Consider the following 13,912-nt stretch of genomic DNA (forward strand, 5'->3'; position numbering starts at 1 on the left):
TGGTGTGGACCATGAATATAGGATACATTTTTAATATACTAAAGTTACATTATTTGTGTACTGAAAGTACATTATTTGATAGTATATATAAAATAATGTACTTTTAGTACTAAAATAATGTACCCTCAAATAATGTATTTTTAATATAAAATATATTAAAAATGTACTTTTTATTTATGGTTCACACAATTGTGTAAACCATGATCTATGCAATAATGATTGCCATTAGTGAGATTTGATCCCTCATCATTCTTTTCAAACTTCACCCCTATGATCAATTGAGCTACTCATGCGGGCAGCTCCCAAATATAATAACTATATGAGGTAATACCATTTGAGGTCCTCCGAGTATAGTGATTTTGCCACGTTTAGTCCCAAACTTTCAAATTGACCATCTGTGGTCCTTCGAGTTTCAAATTTAACCACTTGTGGTCCAAGTTAACCATCTATGGTCCTTCAACTATTAAAATTTGACCAACCATGGTCCTTTCAACAGGACTACCACTGGTTAAATTTTGAAACTTAAAGGACCATGGTTGGTTAACTTGGACCACAAATGGTTAAATTTGAAAGTCGAAGGACTACAGATGGTCAATTTGAAAGTTTAGGACTAAACGTGGCAAAACCATTATACTCGGAGGACCTCATATGGTATTAACTCTAAGAGCATCCACATCAGTGGATATTATGGAGATAATGTCAGATGAATTATCTTGGGTGGGGATAATAACAAATGTGGGGTGGGGTTATTTATCAAAATATTTGTTCTGCAAAATTGGGGAGAATGCAGAAAAAGAAGAAAAGGAAAGAGAAGAAAAAGGAGGCTGCTGTGCGCGTTTCGCGCACAGCAGCCACACGGGCGCGTCAGGCGCGCCTGACCCTTTACTTTTTTTTTTTTTTGTTTTTTAATTTTTGATTTTGATTTTTTTATTTTTTTTTCCTCCCCTTTCCACATTCTCTCTCCTAATCACTCTTACATTATCTCTCAATTCTCCCCAACCATTGTGGATGCTCTAACTATATTGGGGGAGATGTGGACTTTACAAAAAAAATTTAAAAAATAAAATAAAACTCAGACGTCAGAATCCCTCTGCTCCGCATTCAAAACCCTTTTCAGTTTTCACTTCAGTCTCAGGATCCTAAAATTGGAAGCCCTTGGATAAGTCGGAGAAAATGGCGAGTCTTGTATCTTCGGACTCAGAGGCCGAGTCGAAGGACTCGGAATCAAGCTCGGACTCTGAGGAACCTGCAATAGAAACTCGGGGAAAGGGGAAAATTTCACACTACGAGAAACAAAGACTGAAGAGAATCGAAGAGAACCGAGCGAGAATGGAAGCATTGGGCCTTCGCAAAATGACAGCTTCCTTAATGGGTTCGATTTCAAAGGCTCAAAAGAAAGTGGGTGACAAGAAGGGCAAGAAGAAGGTGGGTGCTGAGGAAGATGATGAGTACAAACCCTCTGAAGGTGAAGAGGGTTTGAGTTCTCCAGGTGAAGAAGATGAAAATGATAATGGCGGTGATGGATTCTCCAAGTCTGTGTCAAACAAGGTACTTAATAATTTTTGGGTGATATGGTATATGAATTGTCATTAATCTTGAATTTGGGTGCCTACTGCAATTGAAATGATGATTATGTATGCTCTCCGTTTGCGATTGCTTGGAAAGAGGAAAAGTTGAAAATTATTATAGACTGTTTGATTTACAAGAAAATATTTTTCCAAATTTGTAAAAAGAAAAACTGATTTTATCTGAGAATCTATTCTATAGAAAATGAATTTTTCAAATTTGAGGAAAATGATTTACTTGTTTTCTTTTACCAACCTTTTGATAAAACCTACAGCATGAATTTTTATATTACTCTTTCCTATCCTACTGTGTAAGAGCATTTGAGTTTTTATACTAATTATTTCTAAGAAGAGTTAATACCTTCTGTGTCCTGTTATATACTACGAGTTTTGACACGTTTAGTCCTAAACTTTCAAATTGACCCGTGTTACTTTGACTTTTAAATTGTTACCATACGTGGATTTGGTTTTTCAACTATCAAATTTTAACAAACCAGGTCCTTCCAGGAGGACCACTACTGGTTAAATTTTGAAAGTTAAAGGACCTGGTTAACTTGGGTCACGGATGGTAACAATTTAAAAGTCGAAGGACCACGTGTGGTCAATTTAAAAGTTTAGGACTAAACGTGGCAAAACCACCATACTTGGATGATCCCATATGGGAAATAGAAATGCAGAATCCCTGCCCACATTCTTAGATAGATCTTCTTTCATTTGCATGGAATGATATGCATCAGACATTCAGACACTTTTTATAATTTCTATTCCCCTTGGTGTCTTATCCAGTCCAAAATTAAAAAGTCTACTCCGAAGAAGGGAGCTTCAAATAATCAGCCTGTTAGTGAATCAGATTTTATGAACGACGATGATGCTTTGATGCAGGTACATGTAGAAAGTTCCAATTGTTTCTTTTGCCATTAAGCTGTTTACTCTTCTAGAGTTTTATATGGTGGCTATTATGCTGTCAAAATTGTCTTTGATATTGAACTATAAGCTTGTGCAGGCAATTGCTCTGTCACTACAAGATTCTGCTGGTTTTTTAGATGTGAGCAAAGCACCTAATAAAAGTGCTGGTGCTCATATCACAGGTGAAAATCATAGAGAGAAGAAAGTAGACTCCAGCACCCCAGAAGGCACAGGAAAACGGAAGAGAAAACAATCGGTTCGTTTTGATGTAGATGGGTGGTTTTGCTAGAAGAGAATGATTTTTGTTTCGATTTCATGAGTTTATATCTCCCCCGTCTTCTTATCAAGTTTCATTTGTTATCAACAGATCAGAAACCGGGTGCAAATGACTGAAGATGAATTCATTTTACACTTCTTTCAGTTTGATGGTAATGACTAGCATGCTTTATGTGGTTTCTATTTGCAGTAAAACTATTACTAAAACTATGGTTGATGCAAGTACACAAGTAAAATATACCAGACTTGAAAGCACTTTCAAGTCTGGTATATTTTAATTTCTGTAGCCATGTGGACTGTGTTTGAATGTTAAGAATGCTGGAATATATCTAGGTTCCGAATAGTTACTGAAATGAATACTTTAATTAATCCTATGCCTGCTTCTTTTACACTTAAAATATGAAATTAACATATGGATTGTGCTTATTTCTTCAACCATTTAACGCATAAAGATGGCTAAAGAGTGTACTCATCTTTTCCTGGTGTAACATGTTACCCACAACTCATATCCATGTACCTTGATAACTATGAAGAGATATTATGGCCCTGTTTGGTAACATAGTTAGCTTATCAGCCAATTTTGGCTTATTTGACCACTACTAGTTATTTGACTTGGTTAAACAATCAATATGAGTGTTTGATTAATTAGCTTTTTGTAACAACTTATAGCTCCAAAATGCTAAAATTCAAAAAGCTGTTGAAAGTAGCTTTTCGAGAAAGTCATTTTGCATGTAATCAGCTATCAACTAACAGTTAATTTACTAAACACTTTTCTACAATTAGCTAATGCTATCAGCTAGTCAAACCTACTAACCCAATCAGTTAACAGTTATAAGCTAATAGCTATTTACCAAACACCCTCATTATATAATGTAGCTCTACATTAGCACTGCATGCATTTGCATTTGCATCTAGTATTCGTTTAGGATATCAGATGCACTTATTGTAATGAACAGTTTATAGAGTTCCTACACCTCTATAGTATTTATGATAGGTTTATTCATAGTGGGCCCGAAATGTTGTGTGCATAAATAGAACAGAAGGTGGATAAATTATAAGTTTGTAATTTATCATTACATGCATTGGGGTTGATTAAAAATATTTCTTAAAACACTGTTCAGACAGGACATTTGGTTTTGCTTACAACAATTCAGTTGGATTTCTTGCCACTGATCAGTTGAGGTTAACACATTGCAGAGGCAGGAAAAGGGAGCATAAGTGTGAGAGATTTACGAAGAGTAGCAGCTGCACATGATTTTTTATGGTCAGATGAAGAACTAGGAGACATGATACACTGCTTTGATGTTGATGGAGATGGAAAGGTAATTACTAAAAAAATCTTTCATTTTCATTCCTTTTGATTCTCTACTTTTTATTGTGAAAATCCTGACATATGGTATGGAATGGAGTAAAAGTGGGGTAGCAGTTGGTGGTATTGTTATAGACAAATCACAAAGGCAAATTATACCATGGACCAGGGTTTACCTTGCATTGTGGACCTTAGTCCAGAATAGCCTTCAGGTACCTATAGTTAACAATTTATGTGCTTGTAAATAAATTGAAGGCACATAACATGTTAACCATAGACACATAATATGTTAACTACAGACACAATATTTTTGTGTTTGCAGTTAACATATTATGTGTTTGTAGTTACCATGTTATGTTTTTGTAGTTAACATGTCACGTGCCTTCAATTTATATACATGCACATAAACTGGTAACTGCAGGTATAGAATATGTCAACTGTAGACACATAATTTTTTGGACCAGGGTCAACAATGCAAGATGGACTCTGGTCCATGGTATAAAAATTGCCTAGACAAATGTATCAAAATTTTAGGCAAGAAAGAAATGGATCATTAATGAAAGTTGGGTGCTGAATTAATTGGAATTTGTTCAAATACCTATTAATATCAGCAGGAGTGCTAGGTCATTTGTGGTTGAACATGGAAACTCATTGACTTGTGTTTGGCTTTGTATTTGCTTTAATAATCATATTAATTGAAAAAAAAATGGAGTTTATATCCAATTTAGTCCTCGACATAGTTATCACGGCGCCCTATTAAGTCGCGGCGCCCCCCGACTTGTCGCCTAGGCGACTAGGCGACAAGTTAGGAAGAACAATATATATATATATATATATATATATATATATATATATATATATATATATATATATATATCTAAAGTTTAAACATGCTAAAGTCTAAACTCTAAACAATTAAACATATTCAAGTATTCAAGCATTCAACATATTAAGGTACCAAGTTACCAACTACATAGCACACAAGTAACACAACTACACAAGTAGAATACTAGAATAATCAACAAGACAACAATATCCAAGTTAAAAGTCTCAAAGGTCCATCAAGAAGTCATCAATATTTGTTTCTCTCTCATTGCCATCATTACTATCTTCATTTCCCACTTCATCATCATCTTGAACATCACCCTCATCTTCAATGTCTTCATCATCATTAGGAAAATGCTCTTCTTCATTTTGTTCTTCCTCATCTATCCTAGAACTAGGAGTACTAGTAGAAGCATTGCGGCGTCGTGAATAGCTCAACATTTGTGCACGTGAACCTTCCCCCGCGTGAGCTCTTGTAGAAAGATGAGAGCCCTCAAGGTTGTTTGATGCACCAATTGCTTCATCAACATGCCTCCATGAAAGGTCACCCCTAGGATAAACATCATCACTAGATTCACCACCATTAATCCATTCATTGTCCCATTGAAACTCTTCTAAGACCAATGGATTAAAGTTGGAGCCTTCTTCACGCATCTTTTGAAACCTACTTGCAATTTTGCGATTGTATTGAACATAGACCAAGTCATTCAATCTCTTATGTTCTAAGCGGTTTCTTTTCTTTGTATGGATCTAAAAAAGTAAAAGTACAAACATAAACAAGTTTAAAATTCTTGTATTAAAATTTTAGATAAATTATAATTTCTATAATACTATTTACTAATTAGGAAAACTATACTTACAAATTCAAATGTGCTCCAATTGCGCTCACAACCGGAAGATGAACAACAAAGGCTTGTGATGCGCATTGCTAGTGTTTGAAGCTCAATGCTAAGTCCACCAAAAGCATTCCACCAATCAACTATAAAATAAGTTTAAGATTAATCATATTTAATATACTTTGTACTTAGTGTCTTAGTAGTTATTTACTTAGTATGATAGTATTACTTACGAGGAGTCTTTGCTTTTTGTTGCTTGACTGCTAATGGCATTCCAAAGTCATTCCTCATAGTTATCTGCTTGATTGCTGATCTTCACTTGCAAGTCATCATCTTCAATGATCTTATGAAGTATTGTATTGAACATGGCTCGTTGCTTACGAGCACATGTACTATCCGTCGCCTTAAGGTCAAAGTATTTAGAAGGATTTAAAAATAAGGCGGCTCCATATAAATCCACTCCCATCTGATCATCCCATCTTCGTTCTACATAGCCATCAACTTTCCCAACAACCTTGGCTTGCTTGCAAATGATCCATTGAGCTTTTTCTTAGCAGCCAACATAGCCATCGTAAGCTCGGGCATAGCTAGAGTACTATCAGCATCAACGATCCTCAACACAATCAAAATGGGATGTGATGCCCTCAAGCAATCCTCAACTGCAGTCCAAAATCTATACGACAACACGATCTCACACACCTTTTTACCCGCTTCGGTGTTGGATAATTTTGAGCGAACCCAATCCTCACTAACAAATAGAGCTCTCAAAGCATTTTTGTGCTTGTACAAACTCTGTAAAGTGAGGAATGCTGTGGCGAATCGAGTAGCTCCAGCTCTTACAAGATCTTGCCCACCCGTATGCTCTCTCATGGCACTATGGATTCGCCCATGTCTATAAATAAAAGTGGTAACATTTCTATCACTTGCAATCTTGGACTTGAACTCCGTCATCTTCCCAATGTCCTCTAGCATGAGGTCAAGACAGTGTGCTGCACAAGGAGTCCAAAATAATGTCCGAATCCTCTCTTCCAAAAGTTTGCCCGCGGCTTTATAGTTTGCTCCATTGTCGGTCACTATTTGAACGACATTTTCTTTCCCAACTTCTACAACTTTTTGCTCCAACAATCCAGCTAACATTCTTGCATCGTGTGACTCACTCGATGCATCAACGGACTCCAAGAAAAAAGTCCCCTTGGGACTATTCACAAGAAAATTAATCAAATTCTACCTCTCTTATCGGTCCACCCATCAGACATGAGTGTGCACCCGTATTGCTTCCAAGCAAGTCTATGTCTTTCTTTCAACTTATCAGTCGCTTGCTTTGAGTCCAAAAGGAGGGGTACTCGTAACTCATGAAAGCTAGGAGGCTTCAATCCCGACCCCCATTGTCCAATTGATTCAACCATTACTTCAAAGCTTCTTGAATTAGCCGCACTAAATGGTATGCCATTCTCATAAAAAAAATCTGCTATATGTAGCATTGTCCTCTTTGTTTCTTCCTTACTCTTCGTACAAGCCTCAATTGTTCTTTGAGTAGGACCCTTGGAATGCCTCTCATCAACTACTTATTCAGGGGTCTTTCTAAGTAGTGATGCAACGGATTGAGTTTGTTTTCCTACTCTCGGTTGCGGTTCGGCAAATCTCAAAATGGTTTGTTTTCTCTTACTAGCCGTCCCGGAACTTGGATAAGTAACGGAATCGTTAGATGATGGTTGTGTTTTTTCCCTTGCCGATTCTTGCACATCATCATCCACATTATCATCCAAGACCACCCTTGATCTCTTCATTCTTGATGTGCCTTGCTTGTTGCATTTCCCTCATAATCTCCGTAGTTGTTTTGGGGCATTTAGCAACATCTCCGTAACCCGCCGCCAAGTGTTGTTTTAGTCTTTTGATTCCTGAATGCATTTGTTTGTGGCAAAGTGAACATTCGACTAAATCTTTGTTTGCCAAGTCCGGCCAAAAACCATACTTCCATCCCGGATCATTTGATTTAGCTTTCCTCTTAGGGTCGGTAGATGGATCATAGCTTTCATTTTCCGAATTTGTAGCCATAACTGAGTGTAATCCTACTGTCCAACCATGAAACAATGTACAATTTAAAAAAAAAAATTAAAAAAAAAAAAAATAAAGTAATGACCAAGTGGCAGGCAGTGAGCACTGCCCCTGCTCACTGCCCCCACGTGGCCATAAGGCCATTAATGGCTTAAATACCAAACAAAGTCATTTGACTCATTTCTTTGGTATATAAAGCCACTACAAATGAAAACAAAGAGAAAACAAACAAAAAAAAGAAGAAAAAAAATCGACGAAGTGAGTCAGTGACGAACAGCGAAGAAGAAAGAAGAAATCAGGAAACAACTCACAGGGAAACGGTGGTCTGGCGACGGCGGTGGTCCGTGGGTGACGGCAGTGGAGGGAGGGAGGGCGGGCGTCTACGTCTCGGAGTCGCACTGAAGGGCGCAGAGTCGCAGCAGTTTCTTGCGTTTTTGACTAAGTCTGAAAGTCTCGCACTTTCTATTTCTTATCTTAGGGTTTTTTCCTTATTAGTTGTTACTTAACTTTAAAAAAAAATTAAAAAAAAAAAAAAAAAAAAACCAAAAATGGGCCGGGTTTGCGGGTTGGACGACGGATTGGCGTTCATGGCGTCACCTGGGACGCCATGGCGACGCCTTGTCGACGCCATATCTCGATTCGCCCCTTTCAGGCGAGTCGAGCCCTCCAGGCGTCCTGTCTCCACCGACAGTACGCCAAGGCGTCGCCTAGGCGACGCCGTGATAACTACGGTCCTCGACTATAGTAGTTTTTTTCAATTTAGTGCTAAATGACTTTTTGTGCTTAATTAGGTCCTCAACTTTGATGGTTTTACCCAATTGAGTCCTGTGTTAACTGTTAAGATAGCTTGGTAATTTCACCTTTATTAATACCCAATTTAGTCATTGACTATAGTAGTTTTATCCAAGTTAGTCTTGACTATAGGGGTTTTACCCAATTTAGTACTCGACTATAGTGGTTTTATCGATTTAGTCTTTGATTCTAACAGTCGAGGACTCAATTGGAGAAAACCATCGAAGTGGAGGACTTAAGTACAAAAAGTCATTTAGGGACTAAATCATGAAAAAAATAACTGTAATCAAGGACTAAATTGGGTATTACATAAAAAAAAATGGCAGTGACATTTGCTCACCTTGATGAGGGGAGGGTAAAGTTAGAGTGGTTCAAACATGATGACAGCACATGAATAGGGGAATTATTTAAGATGCCGGAGATTGATTGGCATTTCATGTTCTTATCGTTGTATTGCAGCTTAGCCTTGAAGATTTTCGCAAGATTGTTATTCGATGCAACATGATGGTTAGTGTTGGATGATTTCATCCATGTTGTGGTCAAGCATTTAATCAAGGAAAGCGTTGTTTGCAGTAAAAGCTTTTTACTAGCATGAAGTACAACTACTCGATTAGGGAATCATTTGATAGACATGGATTCGAGTGGAGGGCTTCTGGTCTTCAAACTCAACTCAACTACCCCTAGCTAATGCTGTCTTGTATGGCTTGAAGTTTGATATTTTGATTGGGGAGAGTATTGGAGAACGAAAACATTAGTTATTGCCTTATATTGGTTATATTAGTGTAAAGTGAAGCCGAAGACTAGCGGACATTGATGTCATGTTTGGTAGGTTGTAATTGTAATTCAGCTATTGCCTAAAATTTTTTTGGGCAAATTATACCATGGGCAATTGGGTCTACCTTGCATTGTAAACCTTGATACAAAAATAGTTTTCAGATTTTGTATCTATAGTTGACACATTCTGTATTTGCAGTTGATAGTTCTAGTACTTGTAGCTATTATATCATGTGTCAACAATTATCAAGTTAGATTATGTATTTATAATTGACACATTATGTACTTGCAGTTGATAGTTTCTGTACATGTAACTATCATATTGTATGTCAACAATTATCAAGTTATTTGTTTATATGTACGAAAATTGTTATTTATTTACATGTACAAAAATTGTTAATTATACAAAATTTATGGAGTTAATTCCAGCATTAGTCCTCTGAGTATCATGATTTTCCATAATTAGTCCTCGACTTTTAATTTGGACAATTTAGACACCTGACTATCAAAATGTTTCCATTGTTGGTCCTTCCGTCCAAAACAGGTTAAATGCACGTTAAAATGAGGGATAAAAGAGTCTTTTAACATGCTTTGTGTAGAATACATCGCCGTTCTCCTCCATCTACGAAAATCTGTACCTGTAGTTCAGAGTTCAGACTCACAAGAAACACCGGCTGTCGGAGTCCCCTAACTCCTCTCACTTGAAGCCATGTTCAATCTGTACAGTTCTCCTCCACTAACTCCTCTCATCTGTACAGTTCAATTTGTACCTGAAGCCAAGTCCGCCCAATTCAACTCCACTAACTCCTCTCACATTCTTGGACAGGGCCGCCAACATATATGGTGACGCCACCTCCATCGTCTACAACGACGTCACCTTCACCTGGTCGGAAACTCATATCCGCTGCCTCCGCCTCGCTTATTCTCCATCATCTCTTTGGACATTCAGAGAGGTGACGTCGTCTCTGTTCTCCGTCCTCCTATGTTCGTTGACAGCAAGTACAGAGCTTTCGCAATTGAGGCTTTGTCTCTATTCTCGCCGAATTGGCCACGCCCCACTCTTATTCTCATTGCTGATCATGAATTTTCGAAGGAGCGCAGCGGCGGAGAGTTCGTTGAGACGTATGAAGGCATGGTCAACCCTTTTAAGTTCACACAATGGATCGACGCACGGCGGAGCGCAGCGACGGCGGCGCCGATGAGGTCTTCTGGATGAGATAAGGATCACCGTTTCTATTCCCAGCCCAATAGTGATTACAGAACTGCAATCTAAATACAAAGCGTTAACTATTCCTATTAACTAGGAAAGCCTGAAATAACTAATCTAATATAAGACTAGTCAAAGCTAATATTACAAATAATGGAATAAATAATAACATCACTAACACACCCCCTCAAGCTCAAGAGTGGTGCGGCATAATGTTGAGCTTGTCACGTAGATCTGCAAAGCGGGGCCCTGGCAAAGGTTTTGTAAATATATCTGCAAGCTGATCCTTCGTCGAAACATAATTAACAATCAAGTCTCCCAACACCACCTTGTCCCGAACGAAGTGGAAGTCAATCTCTACATGCTTGGTCCTGGCGTGAAACACTGGGTTGGCGCAAAGGTAGGTAGCACCCAGATTATCGCACCAAAGCGTAGAGGGTTCTCCTGAGTGTAACCCAAGCTCACGAAGCAGAGAGACCACCCAGGTAACTTCTACAGATACATCGGCGAGGGCCTTATACTCAGCTTCAGTCGAGGAGCGGGCTACTGTGCGCTGTTTCCGGGAGAGCCATGAGATCAGATTACCACCGAGAAACACAGCATATCCACTGGTGCTCTTCCTGTCGATAGGACAACCGGCCCAGTCCGAGTCAGAAAACCCATGAATAGTGGACGAAGCGGAAGCGGAGAGACGCAGACCATATGAGATAGTGCCTTTGATGTATCGCAGCACACGCTTCAATAAACCCCAATGATCACTGGTAGGTGAGTGCATAAACTGACATAGGCGATTGACAGAGAAAGATAAGTCAGGACGGGTGATGGTCAGATACTGAAGTGCCCCCACTAAGCGACGGTACTGCATCGGGTTGTCGAACAGTTCATCAGATGAAGTCACTGGCTGAGTAACGGCAGCAGGTGTGGCGAGTGGCTTGCAATCCGTCATGCCAGCACGGTTGAGAATGTCCCTCATATAACGTTGCTGCGTCAGTAAAAACCCCGAGCCATCTTTTAACGTCTTGATCCCGAGGAAAAAACTAGGAACTCCAAGGTCACGAATTTTGAACGTTGTTGACAGCCGTTGTAGTAAACGTGAGATGAGCTCAGGGTCGTTGCCCATCATTATTATGTCGTCGACATAAACAAGTAAGTACACTCGTGACGTCCCAGTAGAGTAGTGAAATAGGGACACATCTGTTTTAGAGGATAAGAAGCCTGCAGAAAGTAAAAAGTCATGTAAACGCTTAAACCAAGCTCGGGGTGCTTGTTTAAGCCCGTATAGCGACCGTTGAAGATGACACACATGATCTGGATGTGTCGGATCTTCGTACCCCGGTGGCTGCTTCATATAGACAGTTTCAGCTAGATGGCCGTTTAAAAAGGCATTATGGACGTCTAGCTGGCGCATAGTCCAGTCCCGTGAAACTGCAAGAGCAAATAATAAGCGAACAGTAGTCGGTTTGACTACAGGACTGAATGTGTCAAAGAAGTCTTCACCAGCCACCTGGTTAAACCCTTTAGCCACAAGCCGTGCTTTATACCGCTCGACCGAGCCATTAGCATTCCGTTTGGTGCGGAACACCCACTTGCACCCTACCACATTCATGTGTGGCTCAGCCGGTACAAGTTTCCAGGTATCATTATGTATAAGAGCGTTAAACTCTTGATCCATAGCATCCCGCCACTGCAGATGTCCTACTGCCTGTGAGTAACAGGTTGGATCTATAGTTGCAGTCAAGGCCTGAAACTGTTCTTCAGTACCCTTCGTTTGATGCCGTAGGCGCATAACATGCGCTCGTTCTTGTCCTTGTTTGCGGGTTTTTCAAGTGCGTGCACGCGGTGGCTCAGTCTGAGCGTGAGCTGGTCCCTCTATTGCCAAGGGCGGTGGCTCTTGAGCTAGTGGTGTAGGGCTGTTTGCACTAACACTCACCGCTTCACTGCAGAGCGATACTCTATCTTGTGCCGATTGTAAGGCCGAAGATAGGGATAACACTTGCACCCAAAGACTCGAAGGAAAGTGTATGGGGGCGGAGTTTTGTGTAGGCGTGAATATGGGCTATCAAACTGTAACACGGGTGTTGGTAGATAATTGATTAGGCAAGTAGCTGTTTCAAAAGCAAAGTCCCAATATTGCAAGGGAACTGAGCCTTCAGCTAATAGCGCTAAGCCGGTTTCAACAACGTGCCGGTTTTTGCGCTCAACTTTTCCGTTTTGCTCGTGTATACGCACATGACTGACGGTGAATTATTCCTAGTTGGGTGAAAACGTTATGTAATTTACGATATTCCCCTTCTAGGTCCGATTGAATAGACTTGATAGAACGCCCGAATTGGCGCTCTACCATGACACGAAACGACTCGAATATTTTATATATGTCTGATTTTACCCGTAAGGGATAAAACCAGCAGAAACGTGAGTAATCATCTACAAATAACACGAAATATCTAAAGCCACTAGTAGAGATTACAGGGGACGGACCCCAAATGTCTGTAAATAGCAAATCTAACACATTTTCACTACAGTGATTGACCCTATCTAGTGAAAGGCTTGGTCCTGCTTGACCCACGCCCGGTAAGCCGGAAATAACTAATCTAATATAAGACTAGTCAAAACTAATATTACAAATAATGGAATAAATAATAATATCACTAACATTCTGGAGCAAACCTTAGAACTCTTCTACCGCCGCAGGTGTTTCTTCTTCATTATATGTTGTTGCAGATGGCTTTGGTGAATATTAAGTTAACCAATAGGCAGTACAAATATGGGAACTCTAAATTTTTTTATGGAATATGACTAAGTACGTTTTTACTGGGAGCCTCATTGGTGTCACTATATATGATCGTTATGCCAGTGTAGTTTCTGTTAAAGGCACCTCCATGTCTCCAACATTTAACCCTCACGGAGATGGATTCTTGACTCGTGACCGTGTTTTATTGGAGAAATTATGCCTCGAAAAGTACAAGTTTTCTCAAGGTGATGTAGTGGATCATCATGAAGGCATGGTAAAAAAGGGCGACCGGATTTTCAAACGGATTCAACGATAACCGAATACGACCCGATCGTACTGAACTACACCTCTGCCACCTCTGCTCCCAAGGGGGTGGTTCATTGCTACAGAGGAATCGTCATTATTTCCTTGGATTCCCTAACCATGTTCCCTAACCTTGCATAATCTTCATTATCTTCTTGGATTCCCTAACCGGTGTATCTGTGGACCATATCCGGTGTATCTTCATTATCTTCTTCAGATCGCCAATATTTGCTACCGGAAGGTCGCCGCCGCCAACATCTATTCCGTGATTCTCAACCACAACGTGACGCTGCCGCGGGCAATTCTGTTACGAACAGAGTCGCTAGGGTTCGT

At 39.6% G+C, this 13,912-nt stretch overlaps 1 protein-coding gene across 1 annotated transcript; it reads left to right on the forward strand.

Moving 5' to 3' along the window:
- Nucleotides 1-1,059: 1,059 nt before the first annotated feature.
- LOC109157662 (centrin-2) lies at nucleotides 1,060-9,471 on the forward strand. The gene is made up of 6 exons (XM_019305516.1): nucleotides 1,060-1,548; nucleotides 2,352-2,447; nucleotides 2,569-2,727; nucleotides 2,839-2,899; nucleotides 3,945-4,069; nucleotides 9,024-9,471. Exons 1-6 carry the CDS (start codon nucleotides 1,174-1,176, stop codon nucleotides 9,084-9,086), a joined length of 879 nt encoding a protein of 292 aa, XP_019161061.1. The 5' UTR covers nucleotides 1,060-1,173; the 3' UTR covers nucleotides 9,087-9,471.
- The last annotated feature ends 4,441 nt before the right edge of the window (nucleotides 9,472-13,912 follow it).

The sequence above is a fragment of the Ipomoea nil genome, unplaced genomic scaffold, assembly GCF_001879475.1.
Source record: "Ipomoea nil cultivar Tokyo-kokei standard unplaced genomic scaffold, Asagao_1.1 scaffold2791, whole genome shotgun sequence".
Taxonomy (NCBI): Eukaryota; Viridiplantae; Streptophyta; class Magnoliopsida; order Solanales; family Convolvulaceae; genus Ipomoea; species Ipomoea nil.

Excerpts from the sequence above, each read along its gene's own strand:
- LOC109157662 (XM_019305516.1), top strand. The coding sequence starts at position 1,174 with ATGGCGAGTCTTGTATCTTCGGACTCAGAGGCCGAGTCGAAGGACTCG. Across the intron at positions 1,549-2,351 it reads CCAAGTCTGTGTCAAACAAG|TCCAAAATTAAAAAGTCTAC; the intron begins GTACTTAATAAT and ends TGTCTTATCCAG. Across the intron at positions 2,900-3,944 it reads ACACTTCTTTCAGTTTGATG|AGGCAGGAAAAGGGAGCATA; the intron begins GTAATGACTAGC and ends AACACATTGCAG.